Here is a 19312-nt window from a genome sequence, read left to right on the forward strand (position 1 = left end):
ATACCATCAAAACAAAAATGTCTGCCTTAAATGCTAATAATAATAATGAATCATAAAAATATAATAATCATTTCACACACTTGGTGTCTAGACCCAATGATGGCTGTACAGTACAATGTACATCAACCTACAGTACTACTACACAGTTTAGGTGGATGTCTGGCTTTCTATCTTCAATTCTACACTGTGAGACATCAACCACAACATTCCTTTTATGGAAGTCAATCATGTTTATTCTTAAGCCCTGTCTACACTATCAAACTAATTTGACAAAGATAAGTGTGATGTGCCTAAATATGGTAGTGACATGCCCAAATACGGTAATGGTATGACATCATTATGTCCATATATGGGCACATCACATTTTTTGATAGTGTACTGTAGTACTAGTAGACAGAGCTTTACAGTTTTGAAAAAGTTGACAACATGAGTTGTTTTGCGAGTTATTATTTTTTTGCAAGTTGTGTAACTACACTGGGCTGGGAGATTAAACAATAAGATAAGAAGAAATAAATAAAATAAGAACAACGACAGCGATCAACAACCACTATCAACATCATTGTGTAGATTGTTTGTCCAACTTTACTACCAACAAAATAGATTATTACTGTAAATGTAATGAGCTCATTGTAGTACAAACCACTGTACAATCCAATAATATTTTATTAGCCTATATTGAAAATAGTGAATGTTACTTTGAACTATGTACAGATTAAATTTAGTGTCTTTTGTTAGTTATGTTGATATCCGGTTGATTTTAGATTGCGATTTAGTAAATTTGTCAACCTATTTAAAAATTATAAACCTATCAGTTTAACTGTGTATGTAAATTGATACAACAGTATAAAGTAAATATATCTGAAAACAGCAGCACTGTAAATACTAGATTATAGACTAGATTTGTGCCTTCATGAAAATAAATAAAAATCCATCTAATGGTTGTACATAAAACGAGTAAGTATATTCAACTCTCCAAATACAGACTCTCTGAAAACTGAAATGAAAACTGGAAACTCTCTTAAAACCAGACTTTTCTAAAGTCTAAAAACAAATTCTGAATAACAGATTTTCCGGAAAAATCATTAGGCCAGCACAAGTCTGATATATAACATAGTTCTGTATTGTATTTTATGGTAAATAAAACATATTTTCATTTTTTGAACCAGCCATCCTATAATTAGGTAAAACGTACTACAGTACTTTCTAGCGAGATCACTGTTGATCGAATACAATTTCTGACTATTTTTCTTTTTCTTTTTGTAATAATTTAACTTTTAAGGCTTCATTTTGTAACTATGCAATTAGTACAAAATGGTTTATGTTTGTACTATACACAGCAGGCTTGGGAAGAAAATATCACAGGCTCATATCAATGTTTAAGATCTGCACTTTGAACATACTATTCTGGAACATTAAATTGGGCTAGAAAAGTATAATGAATAAAATGATATAATAAAATAATGGCATATCAAAAGACAAAAATAAATTTATTTTTTAATTAGAGGCTGCTTGCTAGATAAACTAAACCTGTATACTGTACTTAACATCAACGCTCACTTTTAAGTCATAATAAAAACCAAAAAGTCGTAATGTAATGTTAGTATCAGTTTTAAAATTATATATCAGTTAGTGCTTCTATTCCAATGAAGTATCATCATCATCATATCTTGATCATTAAATGTAAATACTGTACAATAAATGTAGTATATTTTAAGCTGTTGAAATATAAAGTAAACACTAAAGGTCTGTCATTAGATCATTAAGCACTAACATCAGATCCTACAATTGAAAAACACTTAATGCCATACATTATAATGTCATCAAACAAAATCACTATACACCAATGGAATTTGATGATGAACAAGCTATGGAGTATCCACTGCCATTCAAGCACAGACCGTTGAATTTCATCTCGTAATTAATGAGTTTCTCCAATTCATGTAACTGGATCTCCCTGCATACAGTTTCATGTAAATAAATTGCAAAATCTCATCTAACCTAGATAAATATTTGATTGATTGTTTACCTGGGAGATGTATACAGGACCATGGCTATACAGCAATTAATGTATGTTATCATATGTGGGCATTAAATTTAAACTCCAAATTGGCATTGATGTCTTTCTTTCTATTCACACACAAATAAACAGTTTACCAATCGTAAAGACCATTATGTGCAGTCAAAATATTTCTGTTATTCATACATTGTAATTCTTGACTTTACATACTATTACTGGTATGTTGTTAAATGTTACATGATATTTTATTCTTTTTTAAAATTATTTTTTAACACACATTTTGAACAGGTACTTGCTTTATTTACTTAATATAAATGTTCATGATGGGGAGGAAAATCTGATATGGTTTGGCAAAACATAAGTGACTTTGTTTACTAAAACCTTTGATATTTAGATGAATGTATTTAATGTCCAAACTTTATCTCTATTACTACTTTCCATTTAAAATATATACAGTATAAACATTTGTTTTATTCATTTGTGCAATCTCATCTCATCTCATCAATAAATGCAATTTAAAGTAAACGATTACAGAAAAAACAAACAATGTAAACCCATCCTGTATCTGCTGTTTATAATCCAAGCATTTGCCATTTACTGGTAGGAGGAAGGGATCAACATCCTTTTATTGAACAAAAAAGGTTGTTAATAGTGGTCTCTCTGTACTACTCATTATTATTAATGACATGTTTTATGAAAGAAAAACAATAATAATTTATGTGACACATACAATACAAAGTTTTTATATTATTAAAAATGCGTACACTACAGTATGTATTTAAAAACCTAAAATAAATGAAAAATATAAATTGTTATAAAAAAAAGGCACATGATAAAATAATGTTTATTCACTAGAAAGAAACATAGTCTTAACTCTTAGGTTTAAATTAAGAAAGTGAATTCTAAATAAACCTCACTCAGGTCACGTCTTGGTCTAAAGAAGCACCAGTACGTACTGCAGTTGCAGGGCCTGACCTAACTCATTCATCAGGCACATAAGTTTACCTTGCTAGGCCTACTGCCACTAGCCTAGCTAGGCCTACTGCCAGACAGAGAAGGGCATGATTTTGTAATTTGCTTAGCAGTATGCAATCTGTTTTGAACAGAAAAACAACACCCGTGTGTAGTTATCATGGATCTTTATTTAAGAAAATATATATTTACCTGAAATTTGTGAACCATAATCCAATATGAAGATATTCAAAATTATTTACTGTGTAAAGGCCCAGCAGTAGGTTCTCACCTTTCCGCAAAACCGTACCTTATGACCTGTGGTCCGACGAGAAATCGTCCAATCACTTTACGATAGGTTCCCATAAAGCCCGCCCTCTCAAAACAAACACTTGTTGTGGTTTCAAATGCTCGTTAAATTGTGCAAATAATAATTTTTGATGACACAACGTTTAATGTAATTAAAATCAAATTTCCATATGTTAATGTACTTTTAAAAAATCACATAAAAGCATAAAAAAACGAAAAATATAAAACAATATATCCCCGAAACCTCGACAAAGAAATACTGGAAGGTGTCCAGCGGGGGTAGTTTATTACCATTAGTTAAGGTCCTATGTAAAGCACCTAGAGGGGTCGGTGATCCATTAGGCGCTATATAAATACTGTTTATTATTATTATTATTAATGTTATTTAACCTAATTATTTGTAGTGATAAAGTGATGTACATGACGAGAAAATACGGTAATACTTTGGGAATCATAATCATTTTTATATCATTATTAACCATATCACCATTATTAGTTTAATCATTATTTTCCAATCTGGTTTTCATTACTATGCCTACCATCATCAATAATATTTTTACAATATAGTTTTAACATTTATCAATATCATCAACATTGTTCTCATCCTTTGGCTATCATTTTAATATTTTCGTACAGATTGAAACTACTAATTCAGTAATTGATTATTTGAAATCTTATTTTTCCGATTTCTAGAAGAACTTCTATAGACTATACAAATGTTAATACGCACATTAACATTGGATTTAAAAACAATGAATTTTCATGAATAAAAGTAGACTTGCCCCAAGTCTGTATTTATTGTCTTTTTTTATATTTATTTGTTTTTATTTCGACCGCGATTTTTCTGTATAACTCAAGTAATACACGTATGAAACGCCATATGTGCAAAAATATTTATATTTTTACTAATATTAAGACAAAACTCCGTCTGGAGCCCAGACTAGAATAAAAGTTGCAATTTATTATTTCAGTATAAACAAAAATCAGCAACTAATGTCTTAATTCGATTGCTTTACATATTATTATTATTATTTATTATTATAAGTCTGAAATTGAAATATATACAGTAAATATAGCATAAATACATTGTAAAAACAATAATAATTCATTATCATTTATCACACCTGATTCAAGGAACATTTTCCTGTAATTTCCTGACATTTTAAAACTGTGACTAACCCCTATCTATAGGCTACAGGGGACATCACAATTAAGTTTATTTGGTTCTATTGCAATTATTTTATAGATTGGAATGCTTAAAGTCGAAAAACATATTAATTAAACATTTTTCTATAAAATCTATAATCTATAAAAATACAATGGAAATAAAAATAATATACAAATAATAATAATAAATGCATTATACTGTATTTAAGAACATTAATATAGATTGTCACATGATTGCTTTTTAAAACTAACCTTTAAAAAAGACCAGTATCCAAAAAAAAAAAAGTAATTATGTTATTTCCAAGATATCTAATCTATCTTTTAACACTTTTTCAAATTAATAAATTATGGAAAAGAAGTCGGTACTATAATGAAATTCATTATATGATTTTCCTTAATCATAGAATAGCCGACATATTAACACAAGTCTAGTTTCTAGAAGACAATTCTACTTTATAGTAGAAAGATAATCATTTTGGCACACACGGCATGTCATACATATATTTCAATTGGAATCAAAACTCCAACTGGATGATACTAACAACATAAAAAGACAATAACAAGAGACTTAATACAGCAATTCAATATCAACATATCTTATTATATAACAAAGCCAAGAGTGTTAAAGAGTCACTATCCAAATGAGTTTGACCAATCCCATGAAGTAGTCTACTGGTTAGAACATCATATCAAGCTGAAGGTTCCGTGTTCGAATCTTGGTTCGGACGACTTTTTTTCATTCTCAAATTTCCTCATAAATTAATAAATTTCAGTATATCACTGGGCGGTTTAGAAGTAATGTTCTTTGCCTGTGTTTATATACATGTTATCTGCGAGTCTGTCAAATCTAAACAAGATCTAAGATTATATACATCAATGCTTATTATTATTATCAAGAATTGAGAATGAATGCTTAAAGACACCTGGTAACTATTTCATTGCACTATGTATGTTACAATCAAAATACTATATATTGGAAATATCTATTATTGATGCATGCTTTATAGTAGAAAATTTACAATAAGAGTAGCTGGGATTGGAATAAATCAAAGACAATGGCAGCACTGGTCAATGTCTGGGGTCAACAAACATTTTTCTTCTCTTTAAAAAAAAAATTGTATCAGTTGTGTCTATTTTTGTTTTGTTTTTTTATACAGTAGTTATTGAATCATGTACTGTAAATGATAACTTGTGTAATTAGTTTTATAGTAAGTAACGGCCTTGTGCAAAACACCAATCTGGTGATCCAAGTGTTGCATCCTTTTTTAAATAAAGTTGTTATAGTTACACTTGGATTGAAGTACATTTAGCACAAACAGGTTTTTAATTTTCAATACTACTACTTTCTCCATCCTTACGATAAACAGTACAGGTAAAGTCGATTGCTGTTATAAACACACTGTAGTTGGCGGTGCGAAGTAAAACATGGATATAAGAATTGCGTACACTATCAGCAGAACAGATCCTACAGAATAAAAAAATAGCTAAACATTATTATTGATGAAATCAGATAAACACTGCACTTCTAAATGCTCAAAATGAAAATTTAAAATGTTCACTAAGCGATGGGAAAGCTATATTGAAATAAATTATTCAATAGAATGAACGAGCGAGTGAGTGGTCGAGCGGTTAAGACAGTGGAACTGTAATTAAGTAGCCATAACATAGGCAAGGGTTTGAGGCTCACCCGCTCCATGGTTCTGGTGGTAGAACGAGTCTTCTCGGATAAGGACTATAAACCGTAGGTCCAGTGTACACATATAGCACATGTGCATTTTAAAGAACCTAGTACATCTTTCAAGATCATAACTGGCCCTCTCGGAGGTCACCCAGTATAAATAAATAAAAAAAAAAAACAACTTACCTTGGAAATAATCTGACTTGCCATCAATAAAAGTGTAATTCATGATAACTACACTTAATACCACGGACCATAGATGAATGTCATTAAAAACAAGTAAAAAACTCATGTCTTTCTGTAAAAGATAATATTAACACAATGAAAAGGTCAGTATTTCCCTAAAGCCTTGTTTACACTATTAAACTTTATGTGACAAAAGAATGTGATGTGCCCATATATAGACATGATGATGTCATATCACTACCAATTTGGGCACATCACACTTTTTTCGTCAAACTAGTTTGATAGTGTAGACAGAGCTTAATACTATATCTTGCACACACCAATTTTTCATTGTTTTTACTCCTCTCAAAATTTAGAAATATCAGCATTTTGTGAAAATTTAAATTGTGTTTAAAATTATAAATACAGTACGGCATGAATTACACCACCATCTTTTTCTCTTTTAGTATAAACACAGACAAATTTAAGCCCTAACGTCCTCTAAATCTCTATTAAATGGTCACAGATGGTCAACTTTTACATATACGAGCAGCAGCAATAAGTGGTAAACGATGAGCAGAAAACAAAAATATAGAATCTATGTATCTATTTAAACCTCGACTAAGAAATACCGGAATGGTGTCCGGCGGGGGATAGTTTACCACCATTAGTTAGGGTCTAATGTAAAGCACCTAGAGGGGTCAGTGATCCACTAGGCGCTATATAAATATTGTTTATTATTATTACTATTATTATTTATTTCTTATGAGCATTTACACAAAACATAGAGCGGACATGCGGTTGAGCGAAAACCAGTTCAGGATAGATTCTAATTATACATGGGACAAGCACATGGGTTTTCCACTTATGGTTCGTCTGTGTAAATTGGTCTTTATGGTTAATGTTACTAGGTTTTAGAAGAATGTACTTACTATACTATTTGAAAGGACCAGAATGGGTATCTGAAGAAGACACACTTGGACAGCAACTGAACTACCAATCTCAATGCTAGCATAAAAAAGAAAGAAGTTAATTAAAAATGATAATAAAGTACTAAAGCGTGGTTCTCACCTGACGCAACGCAAGGACGTATGTGCAGGGCAAGCGAGTTGTGCGTTTACCGTTCAATAGTGCTTACATTGCATGCAATGCGACCCAAAATCGTCCAATCAAATGAGAAATTGATTCCCACTAGAGACGCATGTAAAGATGCAAAGGCAAGGCAAGCGAGTGAACCAATGACAAGTCACACTACAAATCCGGGTTTAAAATTTATATTTTCTACAGCAGTGAAGCAGAATGAGCGTAGTGAAATAAGGTCCTTTAGGAATAAGTGGAGTTATAATAACAATAATATGGATTTATATAGCACTTACCACTCAAGAGTGCTCAAGGCGCATTATTCAATATATAATCTGGCTTAATAATACGCAATGTCTTTGGAAGGTCACCTTTCAAATGAATGATGTTGTGAAAGTTTATGTTTCATTTAAATAAACAATATAAATTTTAACCTGGAGCTACCCTTTTAGGATGAACAGCCCCCAATTTTCTGGGGAGGGTATTTACACGTGAAATATATAATTGAATAAAATGATACAGTATATATTCTTACTGTACCTCATATTAATATTATTTTGACGAGCAAACTGAACACCGTTGAGTATTTCAGGTAAACTTGGGGCAAGAGCGAGAATAGTTCCGCCCAGAAAAAGCTGAAAAAGATAACATTTGATTAATTAAAATAAGTAAAATATAAAATCTTTATTTAGTTTGGACATTGTAGTGTAGCGGTAGTTTGGTTAACAACATGGTTGTCTTCCAATCCCAAATTCCAGGGTTCATTCTTAACTTAGTGCCAGGATTGTTACAACATTCCCTAAACTGAAAATATACTACACTATCAAACTTTATCTGACAAAAAAATGTGATGTTCCCATATATGGACATGATGATATCATATCACTACTATATTTGGGTATATCACTACCCTATTAGGGCACATCACAAGTTTGGTAGTATAGACCGAGCTTTAGTTTATCTATCCTGTAATTGCCAACTTACTACCTGTTGGAAAAAGAACATTAAATAAACAGACATATGCATTTTGAAAATAAGATTATTGTTGGTTTTAAAGTCATGCCTATCAAAACTTACCTCCGACAATCCTGTAGAGCGGAGTAGAGGGTCGATGTTATCAGCCACTAAGTCAGCACATAACGACATACAGGTGACAGCTATTAATAGTATTATACAACTTTTTAACCTACCCCATAATACAATGGGCTTGTGGTGACCAGACCCTGCAAAAACAAAACAATATATGAAATAAAATCATGAAAATGTGAAAGGTAAGTGATGTGAAGATGTCCTACCCAATCTGACCGATGACCAAACTATGTCATGTTAATTCATTGTGTGCATGCAAGGGTATTAGGACGTTTTTCCTCGACACAGTTTTAATGGTTTCTAGGTCCATGCGATGACTGACACACAAATTGACTTGACCTATTTAGGTCGCCTTATGTCGAAATGAATTTCTGCATAGTTCACTAATTTTAAATCCAGAGTTAATATTGTTCTGGAAGCATTATATCAGTTAACTGACCAATGTGTTTAGTTTCAAATCTGATTCTGAAATGTCTTTTATTTTTCTCTAGTTTTTCATGCACAAAACTAGAGAGTACTTTAACAACAAAATCAAATGACAATTTACTAACCCTTTGTCTCACCATGAGGCGATTCAAAAATGAAAGTGTGTGTTTTTAGCGTATAAACCAATCCAATGAAGTAGGCTAAGGGTAACAAAACAGTGCAGGTATAGACAAGTGGCGTCAGTTTGTCATCTTTAAATGTATCACTGTGATTTGATCCATGCTAAACGAAGAAGAATAAAACAAAAACAATCTTACCAGAAGTTTGTTATTTGTTTTGATGTAACGCAGGAGGCAAAGGCCCCTGGTTTAGCACCAGCATTGGAGTCTCCAATGCTTGGTAGTTTCAGGACTGTTCATGCTCTGGGACTCCTTAAGGTCTGGGGCCCCTGATGCTCTGAGGCCCCTTAAGCTCTTAGACCCCTCATTACCTAGGGTCTCTGGGTTTAGCAGTGAGCGTTCATAGATGAAATCAGTAAAATTCAGGTCCTACATTTTCAATAATTTATTGAAAACCCTACACATCATTGAATACATTGTAGTGGAGAGACGATGCAGAGATTTTTTCTGACCTCTAATGGATTACAAATCTGGTGAACATACCACAGAGAAGAAACAATCAGAACATTGGATGTCATCACCATCATTATGTGTTGAATAGGAAATATTACATCGCTGTAAGACAGACAAAATATACACACATAAGTCAGTGCATTGGTAGATATAAAAACCAAATTGTGCTACCTGTTTTACTGAAAAATACTATGAACATTGGACAACATTTGTACATCCCATTCGCGACAGGGTTTTTCCGATAATACTGGTGGCTAGTTTTCATTGATTCAAAGGTAGGACCGCTTTAGCAATGGGCTTTAGGATCCAGTATAGTTAAAATCCCTGCCAAAATTGTGCGATAAATCGTGACAAACTACTAATTTCACCACAACATTTCCGACACTTGTGCCCCATAAATGCTGCACCTCCCCATATTTTCCCACACTTTTGCTACCACGAAAATATACCCCGTAAATAGGCACCTTCCTGTATGAAAATATTTAAGAGCGACCCCCTGGGTACCAGGTTTATCAAAATTAAATAGATAGCTTACTTACAGAACAGTCAATGACTGCAAATGTTTTTGTGAAGATAGTTGGAGTAAATGCCCCAGCTACTGAGATGAACAGGAGAGAAGATCCCACACCTGCTGAGTGCATGTTGAACCTCTGCTCACTGTGCATTACTCCACCTACAACCATTGATATTCCCTGAAAGAGAAGAAGAAGATCCCAATAATTTGTTTTCGTTTTCTTGTTAAAGACTTCAAAATTGTACTTTAATTCTGAACAAAATTTTATGAATATTGGAGGAATTCCATTCATAGTTTTAAGAACATAATTCATGACATTTGTAATAGTATAATTAAAACCATAATTATTGTACTTCCACAATCCAATCTGCATCAGCGTTGGTGCAAATTGATATTTTAAGATATTTTAGGTTTTTTTTGTGCAAGATGCTATTGTTAATTTCCTGGTAAATTTTTTTCTCTTTGTGTTTTGTATATGTGGATGTATTATCCGAAATAAAAGAAATGAACAAATGAATGAATACCAAATTCAGGAAAGGGTGGCAAGTACGACAATATGTTGATATAAAGTTTGCGATATACCCCTGATTTTTTCAACGTTTCGATTAATATTTTTCGATCGTCCTCGGGTATATATACTTATATATATAAAAAAATATAAGTAGAGTAATATTTTTCATTTCATGGTTGCAGTTGGTCTATTGTATTCCAATTAACTAAGTATTGTGAACCTAATTACTGGAGAAGATACTTACAGGAATCAACAACATAGTTGCTAGCAGTGTCCCTGTCAGAGCAGACCTCACCAAATCCACATAACATATGTCTACGTCATCGCTGGTCTGATGGGCTTTTAACAGTGTTGATATGTACAGGGTTATTTCAACTATTGAACCAAAAGTAGCATTTAAAACGGCTCCTACTGCATGGCTACTTTGAGCTGATATGCTGTGATAAAAAAAACACATGTATTTCAGTATAAGTAATGAAAAATCCATCTTGAAAATAAGCCCATTCAAAATAAAGTAGGAGATAAGGGTTTGTTATGATGACTCTGATAACCTCTATTTTATTTCAATAAGAATTCCACTGTAATATCCAGAGTAGATTTATGCTCACACGGCAGCTCATACTATGATAGTCATTGTCAGTCAGTATGGATGCTGAAGCACTTAATATATGCATACTTATACTAAATAAATATATTGTTTGATAAAGTTATAACAGTAGTTATTTAAACCACTAAGTGTGATTTTAATGTGAAGGACCATTACCACCACCACATCAACAACCGATACCACTTCCATCATTCACCATCAAAACCATCACCACATACAGCCAAGACCACTTATCACAACCACGCCAGTAGTGGACATCATCCCCATTAAAATATCATCCATAACAATTTACGATCAAACAAAACAACTACACATTTACCATCACTAAAAACGGCAATTCCTACTACCACTAACCTTGTGATGGCCATCCCTATGAGGTATGACATTGGAAAGATACTAATCAAAGACAATATAAATTCCTGCAAATGATAAAATAAAAACATTCATTAAAATTATTATATCAATTATATTTTTACTTGAATGGAGTTATGTAACTGTTGTTGCATACTGTTATTAGTTGAGTTGTTTTTTATTTTATTTTTATTTATTTTTTATTTTTATTACATTAGGCAAATTGAAAGGATAACCATAAGCGAATTCATTCACTATCCTAAAGATGGCAATCCTGTTAACAAGACAAACATATACACAAGATGCTCTACATAAACGAAGTCTTATTACAAGTCCTTGGGAGTGGAGTTGTAATTTGTCATTAGAAAAGATCCTGACATGACAGGACTTGAACCCAAGACCCTTGAATTGGTAGCCAAGCATCATAACCACCAAGCCACAACTCCACTCAAATTAAGCAACATGAGTCAGGTAGTTTCAAAGGATACTACTAATTTAAAAGACCACCTATTAAAAAGGATTGTGTAAAATGCAACAAGCATAGAGTTTATATTGTGTATTTTTTTTTCTCTGTGCATTCTTTTTTAAAATTCTGGATCTGACACAAGCATTTGCTTTTTTGGTGATTTGATTGATTGATTTTGATTTGATTGATTGATTTTGATTTGATTGATTGATTAATCTGTTTGCTAAGTTTAATGTAAAGAAACCTGCGTTGGTGAAACCCATTAAAACTGTTATCTATAAAATATTTCCTACCACCGACTAGGTTTCTATTCCAACAGATAGGTAATAGAAAGCAGATTAAAGATGTCTATTCTGAAAAGCAAATATAGAATAAATAGGTAGGACTTACCATGATTGGCGTAATATAATAATTGTGAGGATCAAAATAACCTAAAACAATGGCTGCCAATACTATTGGTAACATGTCTATTTAAAATAGTCAAATTAAGGATACATTTTGTAAACATTTAAACATTACACTCTAATGCATGGTTCTGAAAAAAAATGTGCCCTAAAGAATAGTTCATTAAAATGCACATGTGTATACACACTTTATGTCCTTTCTAAAGGATGATGCACTGAAATAAATTATCTTGGCCCGAACCCACACCTCTCACATGCTAGTCCGATAATCCCAATATCCTTTACGCCATACTGCTCTTTCTAGTCCCGGTTCTAAAACTCTGTCTACATTATCAAACTAGTTTGACACAAAAAGTGTGATGTGCCCAAATATGGTAGTGAAATGCTTAAATATGGTAGCGAAATGCTTAAATATGGTAGTGATATGAACTCATCATGTCCATATATGGGCACATCACATAAAGTTTGATAGTGTAGACAGAGCTTTAGAGAAATTCCCTTTCCCTCTTTATTCAAGAGGCTATTCATTTTAAAAGGATACTGACTATGACAATGTTGATACCATCAATTGTAAACTTATAGTAGTAAACATTTACAGCCTGGTATGAACACATAATAACCTCTCTTGGCTTGGAATGAGATCGCATCCACTAATATGAAAATGAACATTATTTAAACAAATTAGTATATACATTCTTACAAGTGGTGGAATAATAGCTGTTAATAATGAGAAAACAAAGATATTTGACCGATGGCTTTTAGGAACACGTGTCCCAGAGTGGACATTCAATCTCAATATGAACAGTAAATTTTAATTAAAATTGACCGTTTGTTGCCTCCACCCAATCTTAGCAATTTGAATGACTCTTATAATAAAAGATGTACAGTATTGCCCTCCCCCCACCACCACCACCACCACCATAAAAATGAAAATAAAGATAAATAAATCAAACTTTGAATTGGCCTGCCATTTTGAAGCGTTAAGTTACTTAAAAAGTTGCTTTAAAAATATTTATACAGTTTATATATCAATGAAACTGAAAAGGATTTTGTTTTTAAAAAAGACAAAATAAATATTTAAATTTAACAGAAACCCATTGGCTTCCAAAAGTTCCCAATATTTTTCTTTAAATTTATCAGGTAAATAATTGTTTTTTAAAATCAGATTTATTTAAATTTGTTAATAATGAATGGACAGAATTTAGTACTTACATAATTTGATGACTTGATGCTTAGTTTATTCGGGGGTAGTAATAAAACATGCTTTAACATTATCACGTTCATCTGTTAAAGAAATCATTAAGTGATGAATACATTTCAATATCTTTACTACATGATGGAAACATAGAGAAAACAGATTTTTAATTCCTCCATAATTAAAATATTTATAAATGTATGATTCATTTATAAGAAGTTTTATTTCCCTTTCATGGAACAAATGAATAAGTTTCTATCAAATTGGTTACAAACAGTGAAAGTACTGCCTTTTTTCTGTAATATAAGTCCTAGAAAATCAATTTATGGACTATTATAAGAGAGAGTTGTGCAGCTTTGATATTGCACACAATCATACACATGTATTAAAATGATTGGAATTGTACTGGGAGGGATTCAAACTACATTTAAAACCTGGGTGGACTGGGTATATTTGCTAGTATTGTATATCTTAGTGGAGCTGTAGCTTGGTGGTTAACATGCTTGCCTTCCATCCCAAGGTCCGGGGTTCAATCCTGACCTAGTGTCAGGGTTGGAATTTACAACTCTTTCAACTCCACTCTTGAGGCCTCAAATGAGACTTAGTTTATAAGCATGATACTGCTGTACATTATTATTAAATAGTTTATCCATCCTGTAATTAGAGAGTTACTCATTGTTGGATGTGTATGGAATTTTTTAAAAAGAAAGAAAAAAAAATCCAGGTTTTATAACAAACCAAGAATAAGAATAAAACACTTTATATTTGGTGGGGGTATGATGGTCAGAGAAGACCCCAGAGCCAAACATTTTTTGATATAGAATGAAAATATATGCTTGTTTGTAGGAACTACTGTATGTTTGGTAATAGAGTATAGGCCTATGATTAACTCAAATTATCGTTGGGAATAGTATTTGAGGGACTGGTGGTTTGGGACTATAGTAAGTGTGATTTAAAATTATTTATATTTTGTACATGTTAACACTATTGGTATCTATGAATATGTCACAATGTAAATATGCTTTATAACAAATACAGTTAAAATATGGAATCATAATGGCTTGCTTCACTTTTTTTCGGAGCTGATTTCATCGCAGTACAAATACCAAATACTGTGTGATCAAAAAGATAAAAAGAGTGTTTAATCTTACTTTTGATACAGGTATGAATATTACAAAAAATCCAGAGACAAGAATAGTAATTGTATGAACTAGTGACATAAGTGGTAGTCCAAACACAGCCCACACAAAGAACGATGGTTTCTGTAAATTAAAAAAAAAGTTAAATATATTTTATTTACAACAAATACTACATATTGTAAAAAGAGTGTAAAATCTGAAACCAGATCATTTAAGTGAAAAACTTAATGATGGCTTTATCTATCAAACAAGTTCTTTTTTTTTATGGAGCATTACATTTTTTTTAAATATGTAAAATTATTCGCTTGAAAATGCACTTTTATGGAAATAATTGGCTCAAAACTAAGTTAAAATGATTTTTTTGATTGATACAATACATCTACCCCAGTATACAGTAACTCCTAAAGGAATATTTCTATCGATTTGATCAGATATACTGTATGTTTATGACGTCCTATGTACATACATATAGTGCAAAGAACTTGGTACACTATTCGAAAAGAGTAGGGGATTGTGCTGTTCTGGTAAGCGCTGCACTGCTGGCTGCCGTGGGTCCATTGAAGGTCTAATTTAGGCTAGTTAAGCTTGAGGACCAGAATAAATACCTTTAGCTTAAGTTTTTCTTTAAAAGAAGGGAAACCTTTATGTAGAAATTATTGTAAATAAGACTTATTTTTGTTCAGTGCTTTGGTCTCTGGGAAAAGTGCTATATAAATCACTATAGCAATAACAATAGAAATATATTGTTCTTACGCAATAAGATGATTCTGTTGTATTTGACATTCCTCTGGTGATGGCAATTGGAATGTTCTCATCTTCAAGCACTTCACTTTCTACATTATCCTGTGATTCTAATCCTTGCAGCTCTTGCTCACATTTCTTATTTAGGTAAAAATGATTTAAATATGTTTAAGGAGAGTTAAGTCAGTGCCCATTTAGACTTAGGTAGTTATTTACCCGCTAAGATGACTTCAGAGATTAATTCTTGCTAACTTAGGTGGTACTACCTGTAATGTAGGTAATCAATTATGGATCCCGAGTGTGCCTGATGTTCTGTCTTCACTATCAAACATTATGTGACAAAAAAATGTGATGTGCCCATATATGGATACAATGATGTCATATCACTACCATATTCGAGCCTATCGCTACCATATTTGGGCACATCACACTTTTTTTTGTCAAACTAGTTTGATAGTGCAGCTTTAGTTTGCATTTGTTATTCAGTGGTTGTAATCTCATTTTTTATGACATGAGTTTTTAATTATTAAACGATGCGTATATTGAGTAGTTTACAGTTTACCTTTTGAACAAATCTTCCAAACGGCCACAGCATATACCAAGCCAACTTCAAACAAAAATGTCCTAAAAAATAAAAAAAGATATTAAATAATAGTAATTTATCATAGTATTTTATACTATGTAATTTAAACATAATCAGTGATTCTATTGATTATTTATTATCAAATTAATTATAAATAAAACAAAAGAGGGTTGGCTGTAGTGTTTAAATATGCCTCTCATTTGTTCCACTGGAATATTTTCTCTGCAGGATTTCAATAGAATACCTAAATCTCTGTATACGCTATCAAAATAGTTTGACAAAAAAAAGTTTGATGTGCCTAAATTTGGTAGTGATATGGCCAAATATGGCAGTGATATGACATCATCATGTCCATATATGGGCACATCATTTTTTTGTCACATACCGTTTGATAGTGTAGACAGAGCTTCAGAAGTTTAACATTATGGAGAAAGCATATATAGTACATTTTTGTCAACCTATGTAATACTGTATGTGTGGATATAGACATGGAGAAACATAATAATAATCATTAAAGTTTACAATGTAATAAGTTAATATTATAAAGGTAACAGACAATGCAAACACGTTTTTGACTTGATAAGATAATAAAAATGTTAAATGATATTTAACCGGTATAAACTAAATAGACACTGTCAATTATTAAAGGTATACCATAATACTACTGTATAATTACCAGCATAAATTGATATTTTTTACTAAGGTATTATGTTTTGAATATTCAATCAATATTTTATGTACCAGTATTTTATACACCTAAAGGGGGTTACAGTTCACTCACTAAAACTGTCTACACCATCAAACTGTGACAACAAATTATGATGTGCCCATATATGGACACGATGGTGTCATATCACTACCATATTTGGACACACTTTTTTTTAATAGTGTAGACAGAGCTTTAATAATAATAGATAGATAGATTTATATAGCGCAAATAAACGATGTCTCTATGCGCTCGACAATAAAGAGAAAGAGTGGAAAACAAAAGGAAGAGAACAAAAAGACACACACGAAACTAGCACTATCACCGCTTACTGGGGATCAGTGTGTAAGTACCCCAGTTAGCATCGGTTAAGTATTGATCTTTTTAGGGATCTTCTATATTGACCTTACCGTAGTCTTTTCCAATGATAGTCAGAAACATGAGCATCGCAACTAGGGTATAGACCAACGATATCCACCAGCCAAACAATATAACATACAGTACGTTACCAAAACTCAGAGTACCTTAAAGAAAATCAAAGAAACATTTGAATACTTATATATAGTACAACTAAAGGTAATCTAACAACAGTTTTAGAAGAGCCCAGCCACACCTCATAGACACTTCTTGGAGCACACCCTTACCGACACTTCCTCAGAAGCACATCTACAGCCACACCTCACTTACAGCATCATTTATCCTCTGTTCCTGTGTTTATTCTGTATTTATAACGTATTATCCTGTACTTAGTATATTAAGCACAACTGAATAAACAAATGTGATATTTCAACCAAGCGAGTAGAGTCTTCAATACAGTCTAAAACCTCACATATTATATTACAGTATAGATGAATGAATGTGTTTAAATTTTCTGTTGTAAAATAGTATATGACTATGTTTCATATATGCTTATATGCTTGTATGTTTTTAATCAAATAAATAAATGAAATGTCTTAGTCTAGCCAACAAATTTAATTTACAGTCATCATCTTCTACACATTTGGAATCTCTCCTTCTCTCCAAGTTTGATAGTGTGGACAGAGCTTAAGATCTTGATCTTTAACAATTTTGATTCAGTTTCATATTGTTATTTTATAACGATTTGTTACAAACTTACTAACAAATGGTTTTATTATATTTGGGCTCTCATACAATTTCTGAACAACCTCTGATCTTTCTTCTAGTGGTCTTGCTGTCAAATGTGATTTCCATTTCTTGAAACCGAACTATAAATATGAAAAAGAGGAAACTTATTATTATTAGACATTAGGCATATTTATTTTCAGTGTTTTTATACAATTTAAATAGTAAAACCAGTGCATAATCTTTGTTGATTAGAACGAATTATTTACAATAAAGTGTTTTGTTCAGTTTATTTTGTTGGGTTGATTATTTTTGGGTTATAATATGCTGAATTGTTTAGGGGTTAGGTTGATTATCTATGGGTTAAGTTTGATCTTTTTGTGTTTTTATAAATGTTTTTTTTAAATATTTCTTGTGTGGATATTTTCTGATATATTTATTGAAATGCTATATTTTATCTTTATGTGCTACGGTACTCGGTAAGAGGGTTACACAGGCTCTTGTCATAGGGATTTAGTTGCCTTTTCTGTTTTGTGCCACTTACTTTTTAGTTGTTTGTTTGTTGTTGTTTTGATTGACAATAAAGAATGAGAATAAGAATATATAGTGTCATTAGGTATAAATATTTGGCTTTTAAAATCATGCAGCTGATTTCATTTGCAACCATGATATGATACTTTTTAACAGTATCATCTTTACCACTCACCATGTGGTTTTGTTTCATTTTTTGCGCTTCAATCTCATTTTCGGCTTCAATGATGACAAATCCATCTTCATCAATCCTGTCGCCAGTGTGCGAGCGTTGTCTACCAAATCGTAGTCTTACATGACTGTTTGTTGAATGATCACTTCCTATACTGTTAATTGAACAATTCGAGTCTATACAGTAAAGTACCAAAATAACAAGAAAATAAAATGATTGACATGAAGATAGCAACTAAAGAAAACAATTATTATCATTTGTTAATAAATAATTATTCTTCCATTCAGACTATTATTATTTATTTATTTATTTATTGTTGTTGGTTAATTTAATTTAAATACTAAATAGGCTAGCTAGGCCTAATATTATATTTATTAAATAATAATCATTGCAATCACTCCATTGTTTACCTACCTGAGTTAAATGTAGAACTCCTAGGCCTGGTACCTCCAATATCGGTCACTACTGAAGGATCTGACTCATGTTCTGTACCGACCGTAGGCCTAGCTCTAGTGTCACTGATAGGTGTTCTGTTGGCGTTGGCCTGAGCAGCGTCGGCGTTAATTATGTCCATCACGTCGAGCTGAGGTCCATCTCCAACTTCATCTTGTTGTTCGTCCATCTGACACAGTTTCGTTTAATATAAGCTACTTACGCATTTATATCATATATTTTTAATGATGCATTGTTATGACAGATGAAAAAAAGTGGGAATAAGTAAAAAGGCAAAGCCTAAAAGAGCAAAGCATGTGCAACATCAACACATGAACACTCCCACACCGCACACGTCTTCAC

The 19312-nt window shown here is 32.0% G+C and overlaps 2 protein-coding genes across 2 annotated transcripts in view; both read right to left on the bottom strand.

The window, feature by feature from the left end:
- The window catches only part of LOC140055280 (serine/threonine-protein kinase tricornered-like), a 33609-nt gene extending 30336 nt beyond the window's left edge, over nt 1–3273 (bottom strand). Inside the window, exon 1 of the mRNA XM_072100577.1 lies at nt 3182–3273. The gene's annotated coding sequence lies outside the window, so the exon portion shown is untranslated. The remainder of the gene's footprint in view (nt 1–3181) is intronic.
- Nucleotides 3274–4116: 843 nt separating this feature from the next.
- On the bottom strand, nt 4117–19296 carry LOC140054023 (uncharacterized). The gene is made up of 20 exons (XM_072098822.1): nt 18932–19296; nt 18521–18693; nt 17849–17957; nt 17142–17255; nt 16005–16066; nt 15455–15580; nt 14714–14824; nt 13580–13651; nt 12909–13017; nt 12354–12430; nt 11501–11565; nt 10784–10976; nt 10054–10206; nt 9545–9616; nt 9008–9164; nt 8445–8590; nt 7908–8002; nt 7220–7295; nt 6309–6420; nt 4117–5909 (listed from the first exon to the last, which is right to left on the bottom strand). Exons 1-20 carry the CDS (start codon nt 19137–19139, stop codon nt 5833–5835), a joined length of 2307 nt encoding a protein of 768 aa, XP_071954923.1. The 5' UTR covers nt 19140–19296; the 3' UTR covers nt 4117–5832.
- Between the last annotated feature and the right edge of the window lie 16 nt (nt 19297–19312).

This window comes from Antedon mediterranea, chromosome 7 (assembly GCF_964355755.1).
Source record: "Antedon mediterranea chromosome 7, ecAntMedi1.1, whole genome shotgun sequence".
In the NCBI taxonomy this organism is placed as follows: Eukaryota; Metazoa; Echinodermata; class Crinoidea; order Comatulida; family Antedonidae; genus Antedon; species Antedon mediterranea.

Bases quoted from the DNA above. Each gene is read 5' to 3' on its own strand.
- LOC140054023 (XM_072098822.1), bottom strand. From the start codon at position 19,139: ATGGACGAACAACAAGATGAAGTTGGAGATGGACCTCAGCTCGACGTG. The intron at 10,977-11,500 runs GTTAGTGGTAGT...TTTTTATCACAG, and splicing joins ATAGGGATGGCCATCACAAG to CATATCAGCTCAAAGTAGCC. The intron at 8,591-9,007 runs GTTAGTAAATTG...TTGTTTTTGCAG, and splicing joins GCCTCATGGTGAGACAAAGG to GGTCTGGTCACCACAAGCCC.